Source organism: Lichenostomus cassidix, chromosome 9 (assembly GCF_008360975.1).
Source record: "Lichenostomus cassidix isolate B80296 chromosome 9, HeHo_3.0, whole genome shotgun sequence".
NCBI lineage: Eukaryota > Metazoa > Chordata > Aves > Passeriformes > Meliphagidae > Lichenostomus > Lichenostomus cassidix.
In genome coordinates, this window is record NC_139490.1 from 8,086,213 (window position 1) to 8,112,282 (window position 26,070).

At 42.3% G+C, this 26,070-nt stretch overlaps 1 protein-coding gene across 3 annotated transcripts; it reads left to right on the forward strand.

The window, feature by feature from the left end:
- The first annotated feature begins 671 nt into the window (after nucleotides 1-671).
- On the forward strand, nucleotides 672-16,235 carry SENP5 (SUMO specific peptidase 5). 3 transcript variants are annotated; one of them, XM_085069159.1, is made up of 9 exons: nucleotides 672-923; nucleotides 5,377-5,482; nucleotides 5,630-5,777; nucleotides 6,397-6,444; nucleotides 8,337-8,414; nucleotides 11,719-11,856; nucleotides 13,531-13,614; nucleotides 15,011-15,061; nucleotides 15,153-16,235. In XM_085069159.1, the coding sequence occupies exons 2-9, from the start codon at nucleotides 5,394-5,396 to the stop codon at nucleotides 15,261-15,263; spliced, it is 747 nt and encodes a 248-aa protein (XP_084925285.1). In that variant the 5' UTR covers nucleotides 672-923; nucleotides 5,377-5,393; the 3' UTR covers nucleotides 15,264-16,235. The 3 variants fall into 3 exon arrangements, with proteins under 3 accessions (XP_084925285.1, XP_084925286.1, XP_084925284.1); XM_085069158.1 differs by lacking the exon at nucleotides 672-923 and adding an exon at nucleotides 1,142-2,242; XM_085069160.1 differs by lacking the exon at nucleotides 5,377-5,482.
- The last annotated feature ends 9,835 nt before the right edge of the window (nucleotides 16,236-26,070 follow it).

Sequence of the window (26,070 nt, forward strand, 5' to 3'; positions counted from 1 at the left end):
AAAGATAAACATTGATTATAGAAGCTGATGGTGGTGGTTTCATATGGAGTGAGATGTTGCTGTAAATACAGAGCAATTACTTCATGGAGTAAAGTGTGTCATTCTTTATCTAGTCGGAGAATCAAAATTTCTGTGGCAGTGCGTGCTTTGCTGTTCCTTTAAAGGAAGACTTTGTGTGAGCATGTGAAATGTTTTCAGAGGCTGCTCACGTTTATTGCACAAGAGTAAAGGCTCCTTTGTACAGTGCTGATGGGGTTGGGTACCTGCACACACTTGTTGATAACTTGGACTTCAAAGTTTTGTTTTTCAAAAGCCTTTTGAGGCAAGCTGGTTAACTGTGCTTGCCCTAGGCGTGGGCAGTGAGAGAGGTTTAACCTCAGGCTTGGGAGTCATGAATTACATATGGGGAGCATGGGATGGGTGGGAATTACCTGTTTATTGCCTTACCTCTAGGGAAGGTAAATGAGGAAAGCTTGTTTACACACCGAACCATTGCAACTATTGCTTGTTTTTCCTTCTGGTGCAAGTGAAAATGTCTTAGGGACTGTGGCGTTGTGATTAGAGGAGGGGTGGAATTTTAGATAGGCATGTGGCCTGAGGAATGTGCTTTAGTGTTTTGCTATTATGTTACAGTCCAGATAACTCTGAATTAATTTCCCTTTTTCTTTCAGCTGTTTTTCAGGTTCATAATGCAGCAGAAAAATGAAAAAACATAGAAGACATTTGCTTTGGCAAAGTCAGCTGCTGGCCCAGTCTGGAAGATGGACCACTGGTTTTGGGAAGCTTGGGAAATACTGCTTCCAAAAGCAATTTTTTCTCACTTAGAAGAAAAGACAGAGTGCTCAGCTATCTGTGAGCTTAAATCACAACAAACTGTACAGAAGACTGCGGTGCAGAAGGAAGACACTTGAGCTCTAAATCAGGTGGGCTCCTGATGTGCTTCTAAATGCAGAAACCTCTTCAAAACCTACTGTTGAATCATACAGCTTTCCGTACAAAACTACTGAGAGCAAAAAGATCTTGTCCCTGTCTCAAAGCTGAAAGCTCGTCTGGAGAAGCAGTAAGGAAACTCAACAATGGATCCTTTCAGAGTGAGGATCCCTTGAATGAAGAATTTGAAACTGTTGCTGTTCTCAATAGCATCTCTGGCAGAATCCATTATGTCTCATGTGATTCACTGGAAGGTGCTGCCTTACCTGTAAAGAAAGGTGGTTTTGTATATAGCAGAGGGGAGAGCAATAATGATGAGGGCAACACAGTCCTGGTAGTTTTAAACAACTGTAAAAGGAAATGCTGTTGCAAAGGGAGTGGAATGGAACTTGTGGCCCCTTGACAGCTCTAAAGAGGTCCAAATTTAACCATCATACTGTAAAAAAGAGATTTTTATTTATGATGCATAAGAAACTTTCTATGGTTAGGTTTCGGTATAGAATCATAAAATTCCCGAAACTTCGAGCAAGAGGCAAGACTTGCAAATTAAGAAAAATCAAGCGAAGGTGGGTGCAGAAAGTTACAAGGGACCATCAAGAAACGCTTCAGCGAGACTCTGAAAGTGGATTGTGTAATTGGTTTTCCTACTGGAAATCTAAAAGTAACCGTCTTTGGAAGCGGTACAGCTTATCAGATATGAACAATAATACACCCAAATCTTTGGGAGAGGAGAATGAAGTATGTGCACCTGAGATCTGCCACACGCAGGATGTGTCTGCTGAGCCGTGTTCTGAGGAGCCAGAATCCAGAGGGCAGGATGGCAATGTGGATGCTGTCCCACCAGAACTGCATGTTAGAGCCTCTCCAGAGACAGAGACCTTGCACCAGGTGGTGACCAACGGGGCTCTGGCAGAGGATCATTGCTCTGACATTGTCGTCTCTGTGACAGGAAAAGAAATTGCTATTTCAGATCAAGATGGTGCAGAATCCAAGGAGGTTGTGGGTGTAGATGGAATGACACTGTTGCAATCCTCCTTGCAGGGTTCTGATGTCAATGATAGTTTTGCAAATGGACCTTTATCCATGGAGCTGACACAGAATGAGGACAGCTCTAGCCAGATGGAAGTAGAAAGTTCCTTAAACTTGGACATTTTTAGTTCAAAATTACTAGATCACCCTTACTGTAAAAGTCCCCTTGAGGAGCCTTCACCAGAAAGCACAGGTCCGAAATCAGGAACTCGGAAGGGAGGCAAAAGGAACAGTCAGAAAACTTCCCGGGTGGCTGATGAGCAGTTGGCAACGTGGCTTTGTGGTATATTTTTTACATATCTTAGGGCATCCAGGAGTTCCTGAAAACTACTACATGTGTTGTGGAGTTCACATGTTCTGTTAATTCCTTTATAAAAATGGTTTCTTGCTGTGAATTGTAAAGATCACTTAGCATAACATTTGATGAAGTGAGACTGCAAAGAGGAAAGCTGCATGAAGGGGGGGACAAATGAATGTTTAACTGACAAACTATTTTAAGAGATTATTTTGTTTTAGAGAATGCAATGTAGTTTAATTGGAATCTTTGTGGGAAATTGTTGATAGAAATTTTAAATGTCTTATCATGTGGAGTCAAAAGGTCAGGTTTTTAAGTGGTTGACAATTGTTATTCTTAATTTGGTTTTTGAAAATCCTGGGTATTCTAATGCTTCTCTCTACCCTTATACTCTCTTCTCTTGCTCTTAAACTAAATCACTTCAACTCAGGTTTTCATAGCCAGATATTATTCACTGTCCCTTAGTTTTCTCTCCAGTTGTTCATAAAGTAGGCTTAATGAATCCTATTAGACCATATTTTTTTTTTAAAGGCAAGACTAGTCTTAGCAAAGGTTGAGCAAAAAGGCGTTGGGATTTTTCTATGCTATGCTGAGCATGCAGTATTTGATAGTCTCTCTAAAGAGGAGCATGATAAAAATAGTAATTGGTGTCTTATTTATGTGTAGCAGCACTCTACACACATAGTAAGGAGCAGTAAGCTAACACGTTGTGCCATTTTGTACCATCACTGTAACTTCAGTGATGTTCTGATAACTTCCTTTGGAGAAACTGGCTTTTTAGAGTCCCATAAACCTGAAGCTGGTGTCAGCTAGTGTTGAAGGAATTGTTTGAAGTTTGACACACTCTGATTTTTCTGCCCACCTTTTTGTCCTTCACTTTTGCCACTGATTTCTCTAAAGCAAAATGTGAAAAAGGAGACTCCTCAAGAGAGGAGTTAGCTTTCCACGTCCTTGTCTCCAATTTAGTGTGGGATGTGTTTCTCTGTGAGAGGCTTTATGTGATCCAGCAAGGACCAGATGCTGTGTGAGAAATGGAGAGAAACTGTGGTAACCTGGTGAACAGACCACTTCTGCAACGGAGTTTTAAAGTTTGTCCAGCAGAAAAAGAGATGTAGTCCTTCTGTAACAGGCAAGAACCAAGGTCATATCAGGGTGGCAAAAGTTGAAGTTTTGTGATCTTATAGTGTAGTACTGCGTTTTCTCAGCTGAAAAGTAGTGAAGAAGAATTTTAGTTGTGCTGTGACTGTGTACAGGAGCTCTTGTGTGTTTGGGAGTGTTGGTAATAATTAACTGCACCCTAAAAGAATGTGCTAACCTGGCAAGAGTTCCTGGGGTAGAAACGTGAAGGAGGTGCAAGTGTTAGGGCTGCTCTCGGGTTTTGAATTTCTCTGCAACAGCTGAACTCAGATGTTAATGGGCTGCAATGCTTAGTTCGTTTAAAAGTGCTATTAGGTATCAAACAGCCCCATGGTAAATCCTGTCCTCGATGGGTGACTGATTTTGCCCCAGGGCTGAACTTTGTATTCTCTTCCTTGAGTTACACTGGCCCAAGTGAGGTCACTATCTAGCTGGAGGTCTCTGCTGCTCTTAGTTGTAATGACACGAACAATCCTTTCTCTGTGTATTGATAAAGAGCTTTTAAAATTTTTATATATTAAAACAGAATAAGGTACATTCATAAGCCCCATGCATTGTCTGTTTAGACTTACAGCCAGAGTGAGAACTGTCCTCCTTGTCACAGTGTACTGAGATGTAAGGGATAAAAGTTGTTAGGCAAGTCTGTGGCAGAGTTGCAAGGAAGGTTCTTTTCCCATGAAGAATACTTCCTTGTGATCTGATCTCTTCAATCCTTCCTCCCTTCCTTCTGTCACACTTCTTGCTACATCTTCACTGTTATTCTACTATTCTCAGCCCATTGTGTTTTGGGTTTTTTCCTTCATCTCTCTCCTTTGGTTTGTATTCTTACTGCTGTTCTTCTGGCACTTTTTTTGTCCAATGTTTCTCTCATCTTGCCTCTTGCTATACTGATCTTGAAAGTTTCCAGGAAATGTTAAAGCCTTAGTAAGGACACACTGCACTATCCAGTGATGCTCTCTGCCATCGCACCCTGGCCTCACAACAGTCCTGGACTTTGGAATAGTGCAGTTTCCCTGGACTCTGATCTCAGATCCAGCTTTCTGTACACACCAGCTTTCTGTACAAAGAACACATGTTTTCTGCTTCATCTGATAATTAATTTTCAGAAAGCTAGACAACTTGGCCTTTTTTTCCTCTTGTTTATTAGCAAGTGTTGAAATCCTGTTCTCCATTCTCTTTCATTCTCAAAGTGGTTTTGGATGCTTGCGTGGAATTTATATCTCCAGCATTCCAGTCTTGTGTTTGAGGAAGAAAAAGTCTTTTTCCTAAGTTTTTCGAATTCCTCCAGCATTCATCTCTTCATTATTTCCAAGTTAATACCTTTTGTTTCTAGTCTTGTGATTGCTAACATTGTTGTTAGCAATGGCAGGCTAACATGCCTGTCTGTGTCACCTTAAATGCCATCCCTAGGATACAAGGGTAAAAGAGTTAAACTTGCTGGGAGTCTGTCTGGCGTCTTTTCTGTTCACTGTGGTGTGGCAGCGGAACTGAGCAGACTGCAAACGCTGCCAGCTCCAGCTGCCTGCGTTTGAGGAGAGTCATTCTGCCTGCCATAAGGACAGGATACTGGCTTTTCAATGAAACCTGTTGCAGGAACTGATGGCTTTTCACGTTGCAGTAAAATGATTTAAAATGCTAATTGAAGTAGGGAAGGGGATGGATTCTTCTCTAGCACTGGTATAATTAGTTGGATGTGGATATATATGTACATGGCAAGAACAGGGGCTGATCTTTTCCTGTAAAGCTTGAGTGATCAGATTCATGCATTTTTATTTTTGTCCTTCTTCCCCTACCCCCGCTTTTATTTAATGTTGCCAATTTGAGCTTAGCTTTCTTAAATATATACTTGCCATGTGTGGTGCTGCATGTTGGTTGGGTGCAGAATGACTGCTGCTTGCTCTTGTAAGAACCAAGAGCTTTATTGGGCTGGTGAACTCAGAAGGTTTTTATATGTTTGCACTTTCATTTTTCTGGTATATTTAAAGGATTCCTAGATGAAGTTATGAAGAAATATGGCAGTTTAGTACCACTCTGTGAAAAAGATGTCATGGGAAGATTAAAAGAAGTCTTTAATGAAGATTTCTCCCATAGGTGTGTAGCAGTATCACATTCTACACCTGGTAAAGACAAATCACTTGCATTGCTACTGCACGCTCCACATCTAACAACTAGCAGAACAGAAGACCATAGGACATGACCTTGACTTGATTTTTCTCTACCTTTTCAATCCTGTTTTAGAAAACCTTTTATCACCAGGGAAATCATGAAGTATCGGGAAAAACATCCAAAAACCTCCACTTGCAATTTCCGGGTCTTCTATAACAAGCACATGCTAGATATGGATGATTTGGCTACACTGGAAGGCCAGAACTGGCTGAATGACCAGGTCAGAGATGCATGGTTTTTATGTGCTTCCCTAACCCTTCTTAGTTCATTTATGTTAGAGTATCAGTTGTGCACCTTCTGCTGACATTAGAGGTGGACTATTCTTACTTTAAGCTTGGCAAGTAAAAGGAGTGGTGAGCAGCTTTTACAGTGACAGGTGCAGTAAGTGTGGAAGCTGGGAGGTGTCACAACCAGACTGTTTCCTTTTGAAGGAATGGTGTGGCACTATTTTGATAAAATAGTGGCTACCCATATAGGTTTTAGTAACTTTCCCCATCCCCAGCTTGAGCAGATTACAAGAATGACAGAATGAAATAGCAAACTGTGGCCCACAGCCAAAAAACCAGGAAGGCTGCAGAGCTCAGGGCATGCACCAGTAGGCTTAAATTGAATTAAACTGCATTTAAGATTGAGGCAGACTTCAAGCAGCCAGTTACAGTCTCTCTCTAGGCCAACCACTATTAGTTGCAGAGTGCTTGTCCTTCAGACAATGTGGCTATAAAGGCTCCTCTCCATTTTGCTGGTTTTAGTTGGTAAGAGTCTATGTTTTCTGGGCACTTGTGAATTTGGGTCTTAAAAAATTGTAATGTATGTATTTAACTATTTACTAACTTTTACAGATAATTAACATGTATGGTGAACTCGTAATGGATGCAGTCCCTGAAAAGGTGAGGGGGTTTTGTTATTATGCAAATGTACCTAATGAGAGATTTGGAGAGAAAGGTGAAACTTAGCACACTTCAGATATTGAATTGAGATTCAACTCGATGTTCTGAGTGGTTCCATTATAATTTGTTGCTATGTGCTGCTCAGATTTTCTACCTGTCCTTTTCCCTTTTCAGTGCTGTTGCTGTTGTTTCAGGAACTGACTGAATTAGCTCTGCAGGTGTCTCTGTGGTAGCCTAATGTTACTGATGTACCTGCAGAAGACACATGCCCTCTTTTGGTCCATCCCACTCTCTTCCCTAGAGGTTTCTGTTTCCAGGTTATCTGCTTCTAAAGTGCAGTATTCATGCCCTTGCTCACCAGCCTGGTGTTCCAGCTGAAATCTCTGATGAAGATGGATTTCTGCTGAGATGACAAACCATGAGTGTTAGCATCTGAACCATGCACATGTGCTGCTTGCACTCACCCTCCCGCCCACCTCGTAGCTGTGGGGGCTGTAACAGCTCAAGCTGTGTCAGCTGCCTGCCTGGTGAATGTGAATCTGTGTGGAGCTGCTTGGTTCCGTGGCAGTATTGACTCTGCAGGACTGTTTTTTGCATCCTCAACAGAATGCTTACAGCTTTGCAACTGCAGTGCCTAACTGTTGGTGGCAGTTGAGAAAAAGAAAGCAAAAAAAAAAAAAAAAAAAGATAACAACCCCCCCATTCTGTGTCTGAATTTGCAGCAGTGACAATTAAAAAACCCCATCTGTTTACTAGTAGGGCAGAACAATTTTCAGGTGAGACCACAAAGGAAGAACCAAACAAAGCCATTCTTAGATGAGCTCTGCACAATGTAACTCTTAAAATCTTCAAGCTCGGAAGAAAGAGTGTTGTTGCTTTGATTGGAGGTGATGGTGATTCTTCATTAGTATTCTCCATATTTCCTGAGTGTGTGCTAAGCTTGGGGTATTGGAGATTGTATCTGTTTGCTTGTGTCTGCTTTTTCTTCGTAGTGCATAATTGAAATCCTCACGGGAGATTTTCTGCGGGTACCTCAGAATGTGGTTTTGAAGTCTGTTGGCATAGCTAATGGGTGTTAGTGTTCTCAGATGCTGAATTTTCTAACTATTTTTTTCAAGTAACAACTCAAGCCTTCTACCACTTCTACACTAGCAGAATTATTAAAAACAGATGTTGCAGATTTCTGTTTGTATTAATCTGTTCCTATAATTGCAAGAAGCTAAGCACAGTGTATAATAGTGTTAACCTGGAGCTAATTTTTTTTTCATAAGCCTGCATTTTTTTTTGTCATAACTGTAGGTTTTTACTTACCAAATGGATCTGTCATATCTTAAAAATACTTCCCAGTAGCAGAATATTCTTGTCAGGAGCTGGTCATAGTAGTTGAATACCAAAGACAATGTTGTTGGACTAAATCTCCTAACTGTTTTGATCAATTTTCTTTTATTGAGTCTCAGCTTTCAGCAACTAAAGCCAGACATTACTCCCTTCTCCACCACCCCCGCTTTTCCAGTCCAGTGTTCTCTTCCTTGATCCCTGTAAAGAACAACAAAAACTAACTCCTTGTCCTGGTGTTTTTCTCCCAAGTCTGTCTCCAACCAAAAAATTAAACATGATATGCCTGGAGATACAAAAATGTAAATATAAATGCTGCAGTGGCTCACATCATGTATTATAGGAAAATAAGGCTTATTTTATTAGCTTGCTGAAGAACAGCAATAGTTGAGGCTTGGCAAAGCCTCTGTTTGTCCCTACTGGGGTTCTGTTTCTAAACCTGCATTAAATATTGCCTCATTACAAGTTGTTTTGTATAAATTATCCTGGGGAAGGGGAATGACTGTGCATGAAAATTTCTGTGCTCATTCCTCCTCTCTCTCTCTGTCTCTTTTTAGGTTCATTTCTTTAACAGCTTTTTTCATAGACAGCTCGTAACCAAAGGATATAATGGGGTAAAACGATGGACTAAAAAGGTACTTTTAACGTGGTGTCTTTAGTGCTCAGGTTCTGCTGGGCTGGGCTCAATTACTAACTAGAAGCTGGGTTACAGTGTGTTATTTGCAAAGGATGGTTGGCAAAGGAGCTGTACAAAGTGGGGAGGGCTTGATGAAAACAGTAGTGTGGCTCTATTCAAGTTAGTACGGGTATGTTGTAAGAGTGTACTTTGAATGGCTAAATTTTCAGTGGGAGGTTATCTCTTTGTGTATGTTCATGCAAGTTGTTAATTTAACTGCAAGAAATGTCTCTTACTGCTCCTGACAGTGCCAGGTACACTAATCTACAGGAGAGCAGACTTAATTCTGCTTCTTCCTTTTATCTCAAACTGGCATTCTTTGACAAAATTAAATTGTTACTCCAAGTAACACATACCAGGTACTAGAAAGCAGAAATTGGAGACCCATGGTTAATAAGCCAGACTGTTGTTCTTGTGATGGGAACAGAATTCACCTTGCTTTCCAGAACCCATACCAGATCATGTGTGTGATATTTTCAGGGGTAGCTAATGCAAAAAGAAATACTCTTTTTTCCTTTTTTTTTCTATGAACATTTGTCCTTTCTAATATGGGAGATGAGGCAAGACTAATCAAAGGCCGTGTTTGAATGTATGATCTTTCTGCAGAAGTACTTAAATAGCACACATCTGTGAAATGCTAGAGATGAACTCATTATCCAAATATAAAATCTTTTCATATAATTTATTAAAAATCTCTTTAAAGAGAGATGGAATATCAGTGCTTAATATTCCCACATATTATTTTTTAAACATTCTTTTTCTCCAGCAACCCAAGTTTTGTAAAAACCCCCGAAATTAAGGTAGATTCTGGAGGCAGAATCTGTATTGCTGTTGCTGCTGAGAGGTACCCGATGAAAGCAGGACAATTGTTCAGACATTTACACTTAAATTCCTGGAGAATCTCTCAAGCAAGAATGAGAACTAAGCAGTTTCCATGGGAAGGATTCTGTAGACTCTCATCCTGCAATGTGCAATTAAGGGGAACTTGTTTGTGCTCTTTAAACACACCAGAATACTGCACCATGTTTTATAGATGTTCTCTCCTGGGATACAGGATATCCTATTCTTCCTCTGGCTGCAGTGGTTTCAGAGCTCATGTTGGTGTCTGTCCCTTCTGGTCACCCATCAGACTGGCACTCCTGATCCACTGTCGTGGCACAGAGCTGACTCTGCTGTCTTGGAGAAGTGAATCTGGATTGCCACCACTCTTTCTGTACATCAGCTCTTAACTAAAGACCCCACTTTTGGCTGCCTCTTCCCACACCCCTGCTGCAGGTTTGCACACCTGCAGTAATCCAACAACTAGGGCCACATGAGGACCCTTGAGTTTCATGTGGCTCTGCTGTTGCTGGACATCACAGAAAATGTAGTTCATTTATCTTATTCCAGTTTTCCTTTGTGGTGTCAGCTTGCTGCTGGCTGACATCCCCCTGCTTCTCTCCAAGAATGATGGATCGTTGTGTAGCGAGTGTGCTGTAATCCGGTCAGGAAACAGCTTCTGCAGGTGGGAGCAGGGTCGATGCTTGTCACAATCAAAGGATTGTTGTGAACCAGGCTCTGCTGATAACTGCTGTGAATGCCCAGACCTTTTTGTCTCTTCAACTTCCCATTGTTACTCAAGAAATACACTTTTCTTTCCTACAAAAGACCTGCCTTTGCCAGCAGTGTTGCAATTATGTACTGTTCAAGTTCCACAGTGCTTAAAAAAAAAAAGGAAGAAAGCATAGAAATCTTCCCACAGGATGAGTTCATTTAGTTCAGTATTCTATTTTTGCTTATTTTCTGGACTGTGCCACCAAAACCCCAGTAATTAGACACTCATTTCAGGAGGAGCTAGGAGAAGGAAGATCATGAAAGGCCCTGGCTTGGCTGCCTTCCAAAAGCATAAGGGCTCATCTGCTGCAGAGACACTGAGGCTGTTGCATGTGATCTGCTTGTTCTGTACTTGAAGACCTTTTCCCTTGTTTGCTTGCCTGTGACCACAGTGCATCTGCTGCAAGGTTAGGTTTGAGAAAGGTTGAATCTGCTCTGCCTTATTCCTCTCCTTTCATCCACTCACCAAAGCATCCTGCATTCCTATGGCAAGTCCCAGAGCCAGTGTAAGAGCAGGAGTCGTCAAACTGCAAACTTGCTGGTTTTGTGGGGTGTCTATAATTACAGCTTCTTCATAGAATCATGGAATGGTTTGGGTTTGGACCTTACAGATCATCCAGTTCCACCCCCCTGCCATGGGCAGGGACACCTTCCACCGTGACAGGTTGCTCCAAGCCCCATCCAACCTGGCCTTGGACACTTCCAGGGGTGGGGCAACCACAGCTTATCTCAGCAACCTGTGCCAGGGCCTCACCACCCTCCCAGGGAAGAATTTCTTTCTTACATCTTATCTAAACCTGTCCTCTGTCAGTTTAAAGCCATTCCCTCTTGTCCTATCACTCCATGCCCTTGTCTGAAGTCCGTCTCCAGCTTTTTTGTAGCCCCTTAGGTTCTAGAAGGTGCTATCAAGTTTCTATGGAAACTTTAAACTATGGAGCCTTGTCTTCTCCAGACTGGACAGCCTCAACTCCCTCAGTCAGGTACCCCAGGCCTCTGAACATCTTGGCTTCTTCTGGACCTGCTCCAACAGGTCCACCTCCTTCTTACATTGGGGGTCTCAGAGCTGGACACAGCACCATAGATGTGGTCTCCCAAGAGAGCAGTAGAGGGGCAGAATCTCCTCGCTGACCTGCTGGCCACACTGCTTGTGATGCAGCCCAGGATAGAGTTGGCTTTCTGGCCTGTGAATGGGCAGTGAATGCACATTGCTGTGTTGTGTTGAGCTCATCAACACCCCCAAAGTTTGTCACCTACCAACGGTGCAGCTCTAATAGAAATGAGTGGTACTCACTCTGGACAAGTGTCATTACTGAAGAGATGAAGCTAACCTAAACTGAGGCTCAATTGTATTGCCATCATTAGCTATGAAATGCCACTTCAACACAGATGTTGCATTACAGCCTGAACAGGATTTTGCTACAAATACAGTAGTGATTAATTCTGATACTGTACAAGGTTTCTTAGTCACTTTTTGGGCTGCAACTGTATTTTTGTGCTTGTTAGTAAGTTGTGTATGAGGTAAACATGAAGAATGTGGTGAAGGAGTGGTGAGGGCAAAAGAAGACTTCAGTTATGGAGTAGCAGAGAGGAGACTTGGATATGATTAATTTCTTGCTTTGCTGTGTTCTGCCTGTGGAACACTCTCTAATATATGTTGTTCTTTTTGCCAGGTGGACTTGTTCAAAAAGACTCTCTTATTAATTCCTATTCACCTGGAAGTCCACTGGTCCCTCATTACTGTGAACATCCCCAGTCGAATTATTTCATTTTATGATTCCCAAGGCATTCATTTTAAGTTTTGTGTAGAGGTAAGAGTGACAGCTGTGTCTGCAAAGTTTGCACTGTTTTCTTAAACAAAATACTCCCCCCTTGCTTCTGTTCAGCCATAAACTTTAAATGTGGTATGTCTGTCACTGTCTTGCTGTGTATGAAATGAGAATCAGCCTGTCCTGCTGAGGAGTCTGAAGCACAGACCTCGAGGGTCACACAAGAGCTGGGAGTTGAGGTCAGATTGCCTATTGCCCAATTAGCCTGACCGTGTAATCAGCACAGCTTTGGTGACTCTGTCTTGTCACTCCCACAAAAAGCAGGAGCTCAAAGCCCAATGCCATGGGGAAGCAGACTAACCCCAAGGAGAGTGAGGGCATTTCTTTCATCTCTTAAGGGACTTGTGTTTAGGATAAATGATATATTGTGGTCATTTTGGGGATAGGTTGCCTGGGTGAGAGCACAGGACTGAAGATGCTGTAGTGTTGCCCAGTGGGGTTTATGTGTTACTGTGCTATTAACAGCGTGTTGCCTTTTTCCTTGGCCTGCATTGAAACAGGGTGTTTGCCTCTGGTTATAACCCAGCAACCTTTCAGGGCTGCAGCCTGAACATTGGAGTTAAATTATCAGTCTTCCTGATAAAGAGCAGCCAGGAAATTTTTGCTGGGCTTAGCAAATTGTAATGACCCTCTTACAAAAGCTAATTTTGTCAACTTAATTGCTTGCTTGATGCAGCAGCCCTCTACTTTTAACTATGTGTAGTTGTTGGCTTACAGAAGAGTAGTAATTATTGTACCCAGGAGAGTTCCCAGCTAGGACTTCTGAATGAAGATAGTATGCCTGCTGGCATTTGCTGAGGATGAAGCTAATGTTTGTCATGGGAGCAAGAGATCTCATGCTCTCTAGCTTGTGAATGTGCAGCATAAACCAGCCACCCCTCAGCAGCCCTACAATTTCTCATGCAGCCTTGCAACGTGGTCTCTCCCATCCCATTCCAGGCAAGGCATTTGCACCTGAATGTCTCTCAAACATGAGGCACTTTTATTTTTGCCTGTTTTAGGGGATTGAGGGAGAGCACTACCCCAAAATTCACTGTGATCCATATGCTAAGGTGAATATATTTGTGTGCTGCAGTGTTTAAATTATGCTATAAATGGCCAGCCTGTTTACAGAGAAGTAGAAGGATTTGCTTAACCCAGGACCATAGTCTCATTTATCTTGCTTCCTTCTCTTCGCTTGTGTCAGCCTATTTTTTTTCCTGTATGTCACTAAAACTCTCCCTGGAGCTTTGTTGATTAGCTGCAGAACTCAAGCATTTTGTATTGAGATTCCAGCAGGAAAACGCAGCCGTATCGAACGTAAGGGCCTTGGTGGCAGCCAATAAGCCAGGAAAGAACACATGCCAGGCTGCTCTGTTTTTCTCTGCATGTCTGGGAGCACTCTGACCTTGTGCCTGGGTGCCACAGCTAGTCTGGTGTGAAGCAGAGCAGTGTACAGTGTGGCGGGGGGGGTGTTAAAACTCCCCTTGATAGACCAAAATGAGCCTTGATGGTAGAAGGCACAGTACCCTCCAGAGTTTGTTTCTTTGTCTCTAGATTTGGGCTCAGCTCTAATGCTCACCTGAAATTTGTCCTCATTGTCAAACATTGTCTGTGTCTCTCCCCTATTCTTTAGCAGGTGAATAACGTTGCTTTTTTTTCCTTTCCTTGTTAAAGAACATTCGAAAGTATTTGCTGACTGAAGCAAAAGAAAAGAATCGCCCCGAGTTCCTTCAGGGTTGGCAGACTGCTGTGACAAAGGTAAATGGCAGCACTTTGAGCCCTGGGGTTTGACTTTGTGGGAGATTTCATGAAGCTGCTTCTAAATTCATATATTTGTACAAGTAGTAAATGGGTTTATGCTGCCCACGTGGAGGCTGCTGGGAGAGATGCAGGTAGTTACACATAGGAATTCCAGCCCTGTTGCTCATTCAGCTCCCACCAGGGCTTTAACACTTTCTGCAAGTGATTTGGTGATCTGAGCGTTTCTCTGGACAATTAAATATGTGTGCAGCAAAACCTGCAGCTGGTGTCCATATTGACACAAGGTCAATGAATGAGCTGGAGACTCAGCTGCCCCTCTTCTCCTGAAAGGGCCATTCTGAATGCCAAATGGATGGGCTTTGGTGAGGGAGGGAACAGGCTAATGTTGCTACTGCTGATATTTTATGTTTGCTACGGATAGAGGGCTTTGGTCTCTAGGGCTGTTTGTGGCACATTGCATTTGATCTCAAGTAAACAAAGTCTGGCAATAATAAAAGGGAATAACTTGTGTGTAGTGTAAATGAGGGAATATGTAATTTGTGTAGCCATCCCATAATGGCTCCAAAGATATAAAACAGGTCATTGCACACTAGACATACTTCCAACAGCTCCCTCCTTGCACAGGTTTATTTTTAGATGCTGATACAATGATGAAGTGATTTCTCTCTGCACTCATGCACAACCTGTGCAGTCAGTTTGTCCTCCTGCATTCTGTGAGGCAGAAGATCTGGGAGTTGAGAAAAAACAATTACTTTGCCTCTTCAAGTGCCAGAGACATAATAACACTAGTGATTGAGACTTCTTAGCTCTGCATATCAAAAATTGAGGATGTTTGAGGAAATAATGAAGGTAGAAAGTTATCATTTGAGACTGCCATGCTCAGTCCTGTTGCCCGGTGATGTATCATTTACCATGTTCTCTGACACCCTTTGGTGTGGCTGGGGGAGGAAAGCCACTGCTGGTAGCATGGATGCTGAGAGTAATCTTCCTCTAGGCCTGTGTGACTTTGCTGATACAGTTTTGTCCTGTGTAAAGTAGATAATGCTGTACAAACATTTATTTAAACTAATTGAGAAGCTGTTCTGTGTAGGTCACTAAAAGAAAATAAACTTGAAAGAAAGACTTGTAATTTATTTTCTGTCCTACACTATATATTTTTCTAAATGTTAGGTGTTATTCTAACAAGGTGTTGAGTGTCACCTTGCAAAATTTGGGATCAGAATAAGTAATTACAACTCCAGTTTCTAGTGCTGCAGAACAGCTAGCTCTGAGCACGAGACAGCTGATCCTTATGCTGAATTTCCTTTTGGACTTTAAGCAGGAGTTAGAGAACAAAAGGATAAATAAAAGGATAAGGATCTGACATGTCTCTGCTTGTTTCTTTTCCTTTCAGTGCATTCCACAACAGAAAAATGACAGTGACTGTGGGGTTTTTGTGCTCCAGGTAAGAGTATTCCTTTTTAAAAATCAGTAGCCTGTATTGTTAATGTAGTAAATGTCCTTTTTTTTCAACCAAACCTTTTCCTTTTCCCCAGTACTGCAAGTGCCTCGCCTTAGACCAGCCTTTTCAGTTCTCCCAGGAAGATATGCCCCGAGTGAGAAAAAGGATTTACAAGGAGCTGTGTGAACGCCAGCTAATAGACTAATAAAATGCAGCCAACCTAATTTCTCTGGCATTTCTGACAAGTTGCAGCTGGTGTTTGTGTACTTGAATTTCTGAAAACTTCCATGAATTTTGAGCGATCCTCAGCTGAGTGGTGTGGCCACTGTTGTTACCTCAATTTTTTGCAAAGTTCTTTAATTGGCAGAACATAACAGAGCTGCCATAGAATATTCCTAATGTCAGTTTGGTTCTCTTATGTTCTTTCCTGTATTTAATATTTATTATCTCAGCATGCATATAGGCAAAGCATGCAATTAAAACCATGAAACGGTAGATTTGGTGCACCTTTGAGATGTAGCTAGAAATGACAAATACAGGTGAATTTGTCTGGAAACATAAAGATGCATGATATGTTTTCTGATGCAATAATGCTTTGAATGTATCAAAAAGAAAATCAATGCCATAAAAAGAACAGCTAGAACCTATTTGGTAGTTCCATTGTCCCTGTTGTGGCTGTGTAATACTGAATACCACGTTTTAGGGTGGCTAAACTCATCTACAGTTTTAATTTGTGAAGACCCCTTTATAAAATAGCTCAAGTTGCTAATAAGGTTTGTTCTGTTAGCATTTCTCTGGCTGTCATAATCAGCCTGTCCCTATAGATAAAAAGCAGCCTTTGCACAAATAAAGCTTCAGCACTTGTCTGTATAATAGAAAGTACAGAAGTGTTCAGTCAGTTAGAGGGATGGTAAGTTCCTGGATGCTGCAGAAGTCTCCATGATGTGTGTATTAAGGAGAATTATAAAGCTGGCCCTGAAGAGTCACAGCTTAGTAAGATAAACTCCTTGGCTGTAACTGTTTACATCTCAGATGGCTTTGAGTCATTTCTCAGATCCACAATATGCAGTGAAAATGTACCATTTCTCCCTTCAGCTCTTTCTTCAAAGCTTGTTGTCTTTAACCTCCCATTGGCTTTTGCTTTTGTTCAAATATAAATTAATTCATTTCTGCTGCATCTGCTGTTTGATTGTCTCGAACACCCCTGGTTTTGTCTGCGTTCAGTAGCACCGAAGGGTCTGGTTGGGAATAACTCACTTGTGGTGGGTGTAGTACAAACACAGTGGGGTGATGTCATCCCACTCCAGAGGGGTGTGAGCCCACGAGCCCAGCACTGAACTTTGCAGGGTTATTGCACTGGGCAAGGGGGAGTGAGAGTGGTGCATCTGGTGGGTTTTCACCTTGGTCTGTAAACTGTGATGTGCTCCTTGCTCAAGAGAGCTACTTCTGTTTGAAGAGATTGTTGTCTGGCACTGCTACACCAGCAAATGTCTTTGCTGTGTTTTTCTGCCAGATAAAGGAGTGAGCCCAGAGGAAAAGTATTTTCATTGCTGAATATCATCTGTTGCACAGCTTCACTTTGTGTCTGTCCATAGCCCTGACTTCTGATGGAGGAAAACCACTTTGACTTCCCTGTCTTGCAAATTAATTCAGACTTGAGCTAAGCCAGGTGCAAATCCCTCCTAGATGACGGGAGGGAGAAGGGAGGGAATGCCAAGCACAGTCAGGCCAGGAAGTGGAAGCACGTGTACACTGTGCTGTGCTGTGCTGGAGAAGGAGTTCCTGCAGTATCCTTGCGTGTTCCCACTTCCCCTTGTTGGCAGCTGGCAAGGACTGGCTTAATTTAGCAAGATAAGGAAAGCCTTAAGCACTTGGTTAGATAATTTAAACAAGGAACTTAATGAATCAGAAAGAACCTTAAGACCCAGTCAGGGAAGATATATTTGGCCATTGTACAGTGCAGAGCACCCCATAGCACATGGTTTGTTTGTGTTTCCTTGAGGTGTCACTGACAGGAACAGCAGCTCCTTCTTGGGGTGAGTGACTGCGAGCAGTGGAGTGTGACTTCCATGGAAATTGAAACTTGGGGTGTAGTTTCTCCTGTGGGGTAGCACATGTGAGCCAGTGCTGCCCTTCTCATCTTCTCTCTGCACTGGTGTCACATGAATGATTCCAATTCTTGTGCTGCCATGTGGTGGGACAACTGGTCCAGGCTACAGCTAACCCAGAGGACAGAGTTCCTACCTCAACTTGTCACTGAATATATATCCTGATATGAATGAACATACAGAATTGGGTGGCCAGGAAGAGACATGGAGGTGGTGCCAACTTTGGGAGTGTGCAAGTGAGGCTTTATTCTCAAGCAAGACTCCTGGCAGAAAGAGAGTGGAACACTGAATGAGAACTGCATGAGCAAATTGCTTTTGTTTTCAGAACCTAAGCGATTTGGTAAGGAAGCTTGAAAGGTGTCCTGTGAGACTGTATGAGCCTGAGAGGCTCAATCCTGCTAAGAAAGATCCTTATTTTCTTGTGAAAGTAGCCTTGTTGATGGATATTTTTCATTGCATGGGAATGTGCTGGAACATTGGACTACAGGCAGTTGTTTCCTAAGGCTTGGTGCCTACTACTGGTTGGTAGGTATCCATCTTGCTCTGTATGAGAGCTCCTGAGGAGTCTTTAAATCACAATCCCTTTATCAGCAGCATCAGCAGAAGAGCAGGATTTCTGTGAACTGTGTGCTGAACGTGGGTGCTTTGAAGCAAGTGCATGTGTGTCCCAGATCGTTTGAGAGGAGGGGGCTTGCATTTGAATCTGCTGCCTTGTGAACTGGGGAACCGGGTGGGGAAACATGCATGTTGGAAAGTACTTCTTTATGTGCTTTCTTGTCATCTAGAGGTTTCCTGACAAGTGTTCCAGTTGGTTATGGGGCATCACAGAGGAGTTGCACTTGAGTCTCCAGCTGTGAACACACCAGTGAGGGGCCTCTGAAAAAAAAGGAGGGGAAATTGAAAACAGATCTAATGTAAGCAAAGTATGTTGGTGCAGTGTTGAAATTAATCACAGGCAGTCGGAATCTCAGGCTCTGTAATGGTGTATCCTGTGAAACTGGACTAATTAACTCCTCCTTGAGAATGTCTTTGATGCCTTAGAGGAGATGGACTTCATAATCTGTAGTCATTTTACTAGTTCTTAAAACATTCAGAACTATGTAGAGTGTTTTTATTATGAGAGGCACATTTATGTGGATGTAGTTATGGCTGTTAGCAATTCCATTAATGTGATCTTCAGATTTTCATAAATCACTCTGAACTGGTTTGGCGGATGCTTAAATTTCACGACTTGTTCCAAAGAGATTGTCTCGCTGTGCTGATTTATACAAATAGTCCCAGAACTGGTGAAGCCTCTGCCTCGTGCGTGACAAATTTAAGCTACCTGAGTTGTAATAAACCTTAAACAGAATTGAAAATGAATTATCAGTTTCCATTTCGTTCGCTTTAATCTATAGTTCTAAATGACTGTGCCCCTGATACAAATCAATAAATGCAGAGTGTGGCCTTGATTCTGCAAGGTGAGTGGAGAGATGCCTATTGCTGAGCTGCTGCCACTTGCAGAATGGAGGCTGGACCTTTGTGCTAATATGCAGTTGTTCTGTTCTTACCTGGCTCTCTTGAGTGTGAAGGTGATATTTTGAATGTTTCACATGCACTGATCACCGAGCCAGACAGGCTTGCACAGAGCTGCTGGCTTGTGTTGAATCTCCAGCGTAATGCTTAGCCTGCCTTTACTTTCTCAGAGCTTTGATTGGCGTTATCTACTGTAGCATTTACTCAATGCAACGTGAAAATTTAAACCTAGGGAAGTGCTGCAGAGTTAACTCCACTGAGCAATGACTGTGCGCTGTGGGTGTGCTCTTGCATTGAATGAAGCCTATGTTCCTGTGAAGTAATAAAATTGAGTTTTACCATAAAACCTATTTTCTTTCAGCGGTTTGGTTTCATTTTAATTTTAAAAGTAACCGATGTGATGTTTGAGGGAATGTTTGTAGCAGCTTGTTTTGGGATCTGTGTTATTAGGAGAAGCCTCTCCAGTTGATTAGTTCAATAACTCTGAGCTGAACACTAATGATGCTCTCTGTCTTGCAGTGATATAACTTACTGTGGTTTAAGTTCTGACAACATACAAGATTGGAGATGTCACCCATTGCACAAATAAGGGTGGAAATCTTGCATTAGACACTTTCTTCTAAGGTGGCATTTAAAAAACACAAATCTGTCAACAGAACACGTAGGACTTAAATTGCTTTTCTAGATCAAACTACACTTATGCCCTTCTTGTATTGCTTGTGGATTTAGCTGTGTAACTATAGAGTTAAATCTTGTCTTTGCCACATTTTACAAAGCTATACAGCTTGTGAATTTGTGATAATGATGAGAATGAAGGCTTAGCAAATGTCTCTTTAAGCTATTAATCATGAGACTGGCAACATCATTGTCTTTATTACATTCATAATTTAAAAATCCTATCATGGAGGAGGAAACATGGACGCTTGTTAAATATATTCTTCAGTGGAAAGTACTAAGAAATCAGATCATTAAAGTACAGAATCATAAGAGACACTAGAGCCTTGCCAGGAACAATAATTACTATTTATATGTAATAGGCACTGGGAGGGAAAAAGATGAGTCTGGTTTGCTTATGCCTGAACTTAATGGGTTTTATGAGTAACCAGCTAGAAGGATTTGGGGATTGAATTTCATTTCAGAGCATGTAATATTACAAACTATAGAGCTAAAAACTGTTGTAAACTGAGTGAAATATCTTGAGAAATCAACTGGTTTGTTTTCTCTCAACACAAGTAAGCAGAACATGTGCTAAACAGCTCCAGCTTCTGCCTGAAATTCTGATGAGTTCTTAATTCTTGGGTTTCATTTCAGCATTGCTGGTAACTCATCTCCCCTAACCTGGCACTTTGAGGTTCCAGACCTTACATAACACTAAGGTTACCTGGGGCTCTTTACAGGCAACTTTGGGAAGTGGCTGAGAGGAGGAGGGATCAAAAATCCATTGGGGAATCTGTGTGCACCACCTTATGATAAATGTGTTGTGGGAGGAAGGGCAGGGGAGAAACCGAGCTTTAGAAAAGATGCATTTAACTGGATAATGTGGGTCAGGTCATGTTTGTGATACATGAGCTTGATGCAGATTCCATAAACAAGGAGCCATCTTGTTTATGGAAGCCCTTGAGATGAGTGGGAGAGAAATTTGGGAAAGAAATGCCTTCTGCAGGGATCATTGCTTTGCACAAAGGGACATTCTGTCTTGCTTCAAGCCTGTACATTTTAGATCAACTTAATGCAGGCAGCAGCTGCAGTGAAGGAAGAAACTCCCTCTGCAGTGTTCAGCTGAACATCATGTTTGTTTAGGGCACTTGGGGTTTGGCAGTTCATCCTCAGTGTCTCTGACAGCTCCAGCCCATTGGAGAGCTGGCAGGCGCTGCTGTTCCACAGCAAACATGGGGCTGCCCCGAGGAAAGGCACTCAAAAATCCAGTAGATTCCAGCTTATCTTTCAGGTCTGGCTTCTTTGGGCTTTCAGGTTTGGGGGGGTTGGTGTTTTTTGTTTTGTTTTTAAAGTCTGAAGTACAGAGAATTTTAGGGTAATTCTTCATTTAGTATATTCCCCTTTCATTCAGGAAACTTGGCTTAGGAGATCTGCTCTCAGTTTTGCATACTGAAATGCTTCACTATTAATGGACAGAAAAGTCTTCAGGGCAGAATTTTTGGCAGAGTTTTGGGTTTTGTCCTCTGGTGAATGACTCTTCAGGTGAATGGTTTTTTTTCCTTTAGAACATGAATGTAGCTAAAATATTCTTAAGTAATGAAATGCAATGCCTTGAATTAATGGCCACTTAAGATTCTTGTAAGCAATTGGTTGTCCCCAGACAGGATGTCCTACTCTTTAGAAGGGACTGGGATGTATTTTGAGGGGACCAGTGCTATTTAGAAAACAGGTCCAGCTCCCAAATTCACTGTTTGATCATTTTACCAGAGCAAACATCAGAAATGGAGCACTGAAGTCCTAGTGCAGTTCCTAGCAGAGCTGTGGCTCATGGCCTTCCCTGGGGCTGTGGGGGTTCCCTGGGTGCAGCCTGAGTCAGATGGTTCTTCCCAGGGTACTCTTTGGCCACCAGATGTCACGCAAGGACCACCAGAACAGCATGTGCTGCTGTGCTCCAGCTCCCTGCTCATGGTGACCAAGCCATGGTGTCTCCTGGTTGCGTGTCACTGCCACGTCGCTCCTTGTCTCCTCACACGTTCCTCAGCAACGTCTGCACTGCACTTGCAGAAAGAATGTGAATGTTAAACCAACCTCCCCACCACCACCTTCCACCCACCATCAAATCCACTGAAAATCCCTCTGTATCAAACATGTAAGTGTTCGGCTCCAGTGCGATTACTCCAGAGTCCCATCAATTTTACAAATTGGCCGAAACATTTTTTGGTAGAGAAGTCTTGCATACCAGAAGTCTTTAGTCTGATCAAACTGCTGCCCTACCATAGATCATGACTGTTATTTTTATAACTCTGTATTACCGTGGCAAATGCTGGGATGGGGGAGAAACCACATCAGTAGCAACTTCTGTCTGATTTGTGGTCATATGCTTATAACTTGACATGGTTTTGCAAATAACTAAACAAAACCAGGAATTCGTTTAGGGGCAAAAAAAAGAAAACCTACCCCAAACTCAAAAAAACGGCTGCATCAAATATCTTGTATGGAGAGTCTGAATTGCTCACAATTTGGATCTTTTAGTGGAAAATGGTTCAGAGCAGGAATGGGAACTGGTTGCCCTCTTAGTGAGTTGGGGTTGTGCTGTGACTGTCAGCCACTGCCAAACGCTGTGACAGTCTCTGGGCCATGGATTTTTCTGAATTTTTATTTAATTGCTGGAGTCTGCTCAGGCTTTATCCTAAATTTAGTAACATTCAGTGCTCTCTTTTCTCTGCAATACCTTTATAAATTCCCATATAATCTGATCTCTAATTTTAAAGCCATCTGTCATTTTTGAGCTGTATATTTTCCAGCTTTCAAAGGTCTTGTTGAAAGAAAATTTAAATTCATGGCCTACTGAAAATGCATTTTTCTTTAAATTATTCATTGGTTAAAATGTCTTTGAACTTGTGTTTGTGTAGCTGGTGAGCTGGGGGCAGATGTTGGGCATCCTTGCACAGATGTGATGATATCCAGTGCACTGCTCATGCCAGGGCAGCAGTGGGACCTTGCTGCATCGACACCCCACTGGGGACCAACCTTCAGAGGTGTCCCCTGTCTGTCACACGCCATCCTGTTCACTAGGTGGCATTGCGTCCTAGTCTAAAAGCTTCTAAATACTTCATTAATTATGCTAATCCCCGCCGTGGACAGAAAGTGAACTGCACTGCGATGGCTTCACCTTTGTGTCCTTTTTATTCTGCTTTCCTGATGGGATTTCTTGGGTTGAGTGACCTGCAGCATCCTCATCCCGGTTGTTGAAGTTCTGGGTCTAGGGAAGGCTTTGGCTTGGAAAACTTGAAAGAGCCTGTTGGGAACTCACTGAAGGTCCTGCCCTTGCTGTTGGTAGGCAGCTCTGCGGTGCCAAGTCCACCAAAGTCATCATTCTCCTCAAGTTATTGACCTGGATTCTCATTTTTGATAAAAATTTTGAATGTTCTTGCTGAAGCAGGGATGGTGAAGCCTTGTCTGTCCTAGAGTGGGAGCAAAGTGTGCTGCTGTGGGAATCCTTTCTGACACCAGACCAGCCATGGGGGCAGCAGGAGACCAAGGTGCTCTGGAGGGTAGTGAGCTGCTACTCATCTCTTGGGTATTTTGAGGGAGATTTGTTTATCTATTTTCCATGCAGCCCTGTTATTTTACCTTCTTATGCCTTTCCTTGCCTTCCTCCTTTCCTTACCCCAGGTCTTAATTAAGGGCTGAAACACAGTAGATTTAAGAATCCTGTCTGTTGCCAGTGGGAATTAACTGCAGCCTTTGGTGGGCTTTAAAATGAGGAGATGAATTTTGCCTTTGCAGGCTGATTTTAGTAGCGGGAACCCTTGTTTTGTCCGTGGGACACATCAGGAAGGCAGGTGGCAATGTCTCTGTGAGGTGCAGCTCTCACCTCCGTAGGTGTGAGCTCCTGGCTGTGTGAAATCACAGCAACCTGTGAGGCTGAGAATGACCAAACCCCCTGGAGCCAACTGATGCAGCTGAGAGCAGGGTGCTGCCCCTCGAGGGAGGGGGTCCTGCCACTTCCCAGCCCTAAATTCCAGCAGTGCTTCTCAGCCTGCAGTTTGATGCCACATCTTGAGTTCAGACCTGCAGATTCAGCTCCATTCTGAGCCACTCAGGACAGTTGAGTCCCACGCTGGGCTCAAGCACATCCTTGCTTTGCTCTCATGAAAGGACAAGACAAAGTAGTTTTTGAACAAGACTTTTAATGAACAAGCAAGATAAAAATAAATGTAAATTGAAGATCCTGTTTCTCATGTGTGTTTTATTAAAGACTACAGAGTTGTTCATTCTTGCTGTGTAGTATAATTGCTAAAACATGATTTGTAACCAAATATAGCTGCTTGCATTAAAAATGGCACTACTTCTTACTAGGGAGGATGATATGGTAAAGGAATGCTCATTTAAACAATTGCATAGTTCAATTTTTGTATTCAAAACCTCAGCTTTTTCACTTTTAAAAAAGTGAACGTAACCTTGAAATGTTTTTTAGCCTGAATTTTGTTGAACTGCACTAGGATGAAGGATAGTATGCAATTAAAATAAACAATACAGTTTTTAAACTGGTTATATACAGAAATGGAACTTGTCAAACCATGTTTTGCATTTTGCAGTGATTGAGTACAAGATAATGAATGTGACAGATTCTGGTCACAACAGGACGATGCCTTTCATCATCCAGGGCCTCTGCAGCCATGGAAAGCATTTCCAGAAGCCATTTATGAGAGACCAAGGGCTTACATTTACTGGTTTAATACCTACAGCTTTTTTAAATGGTTTGTGTGGCTTTTTTCCTCTTAAATTCTAGAATTTCTAGCTCTCACCCTTCCATTGTGGGCCCAGATTTTCTGGGTGAGCAAGGGTGGGGAGATTCCTTGTTTTCCCAGTTCCATCTGAGCTGGGCTGGGTGAAGATCTCCTTGCCCTGCACTTGGTAGCTGGACTGGAAACTGGTGGCATGAGGAGATGAGCTTTCTGTGTGACAAAATGTGCAGATATTTACACTGTAGTAGATAAATCCATCCTTTGTTCCAGTCTGAAGCCTGACATGGTGTTTTAGTGGGGGAGCCAATGCACTCAAGTAACCAAAGGGTTAGGTATCTTCTGAAGGCAAGGATGCTGCTTTCTGAGTTTGTAACCTGCTAAAATTCCCACATCCATGAAACTGATGGAGTTCCATGAGGAGCGAGGGCATCGTGTCTCTGTTTGGATAATAGAGTAATGGTATAGTGTTTGGATAATAATAATTCCACTGAATTTTTTGCCTCAGTGTGTGCTGTGGCTCTCAACTTTAGAAACAGGTTATTTTTTTTAAATGACAAGTAAGTGTTTGACTCAAATCATCAGAAGTTGGCCTTTTTAAAATACCTGATTGTTGATGATGTGAGAGCAGACAGTCAAGGCTGTGCTGTACATGGCTGGGGTCCTGTGACCTCCTCATTTCTCTCTTGCCCTCAAAAGGTTTAAATATTTGCTGGCTCAAGCTCAGTGTTGACTGGAAAGAGGATGTGTTGTGGCAGTCCTGGTGTGCAGGAAAATGCCTTTTCAAGCCTCCTCTTTGCTGTTTCTCAGGGAATTCAAGAGCCAGTTGTATATCCACACCTTTCATTCCTAAGGACCCCTCTTGTGAGAGGCAGATACAAACTGCTTCAGAGATGTCTTTAAAAATCAATAGTCCTAGAAAAAAGTAAACAAGTTCCCTCTGATTTGAGATGAAGTCTCTGAGAGCCTGTGGATGTCTCTGGGGAGAATCATCAAAAGCATCTTCAGCCCCACTCCCACGCCAGAGTTTTCATCTGGAGGAAAAGAACAATTGCATTTAATTTGAAATGCTCTTAGGAGATGATGACTTCTTTTAGAATTAGAATTAAAATTTGATTTTTTTTCAACTTGACGGGAAGTTTTGGATACTTTCAACCTTATCTAAACAAAACTATTGATTTTTGGTTAGATGTCTCCAAAGCCACACTTCTGAAAGCTCATTCAACAGAATGCTTAAAGGTTTTATTTCTATCCCAAAGGTGAAAGAAAACAACTTCAAAATGTCAGAAATGCTGTTACCTGATGAGCTCTGTTTTTTGTAAGGTCAAGAAAAAATGATGGATACAGTAACAAGTGTTTCTACTGTTACCTTTTAAAATATATATGTGATGCTCAAGTTCATAAACGAAGTGTGTGCCTTTCAGAAGCTAAAAAATAGCAGTGTAAAGCTGGAGTCCTTGGTCTGTCCCTCCTTGTTTCTCCTGAAATCGATTTTTGTTTTAAGTTTTTCTGGTGTAAATAATTTTAATGAAAAGGAGAAAATTGCTAGGTGGAGTTTATCATCTGGAATGTATAGGCTTAGATGGTTTCTTGAAATACAGAAGACAGGTGAGCAGAGCTCTGCATACCCTGGAGAAATAGTACCCAACCCTTTAAAAAGAAACTGTAGAAAAAAGAGGCAATTAGTTGTTTTCCTGCTGGACTGACCTGGTGCCATTCTGTGTGAGAGGCTTGGGGCTGTGGGTGTTCCTGGGTGTGAGATGGAGCTGCTCCTGTGTCTCAGATACATTGCAGGGCCAAACCCCTTTCTCACAGCCCTTTGAGCAGAGGCAAGAGCAGGTGAGAAACCTCATCTTCATTTTCTCAGAACTGCAGTCCCAAGAGATGGGGGAAGCTTGTGTTTGTGGGGGCAGGGGGGAAAAAGGGGATTTGAGCATGGTCATGATCCATGCCATGATGGATCCATGGGATCCATGACCACACT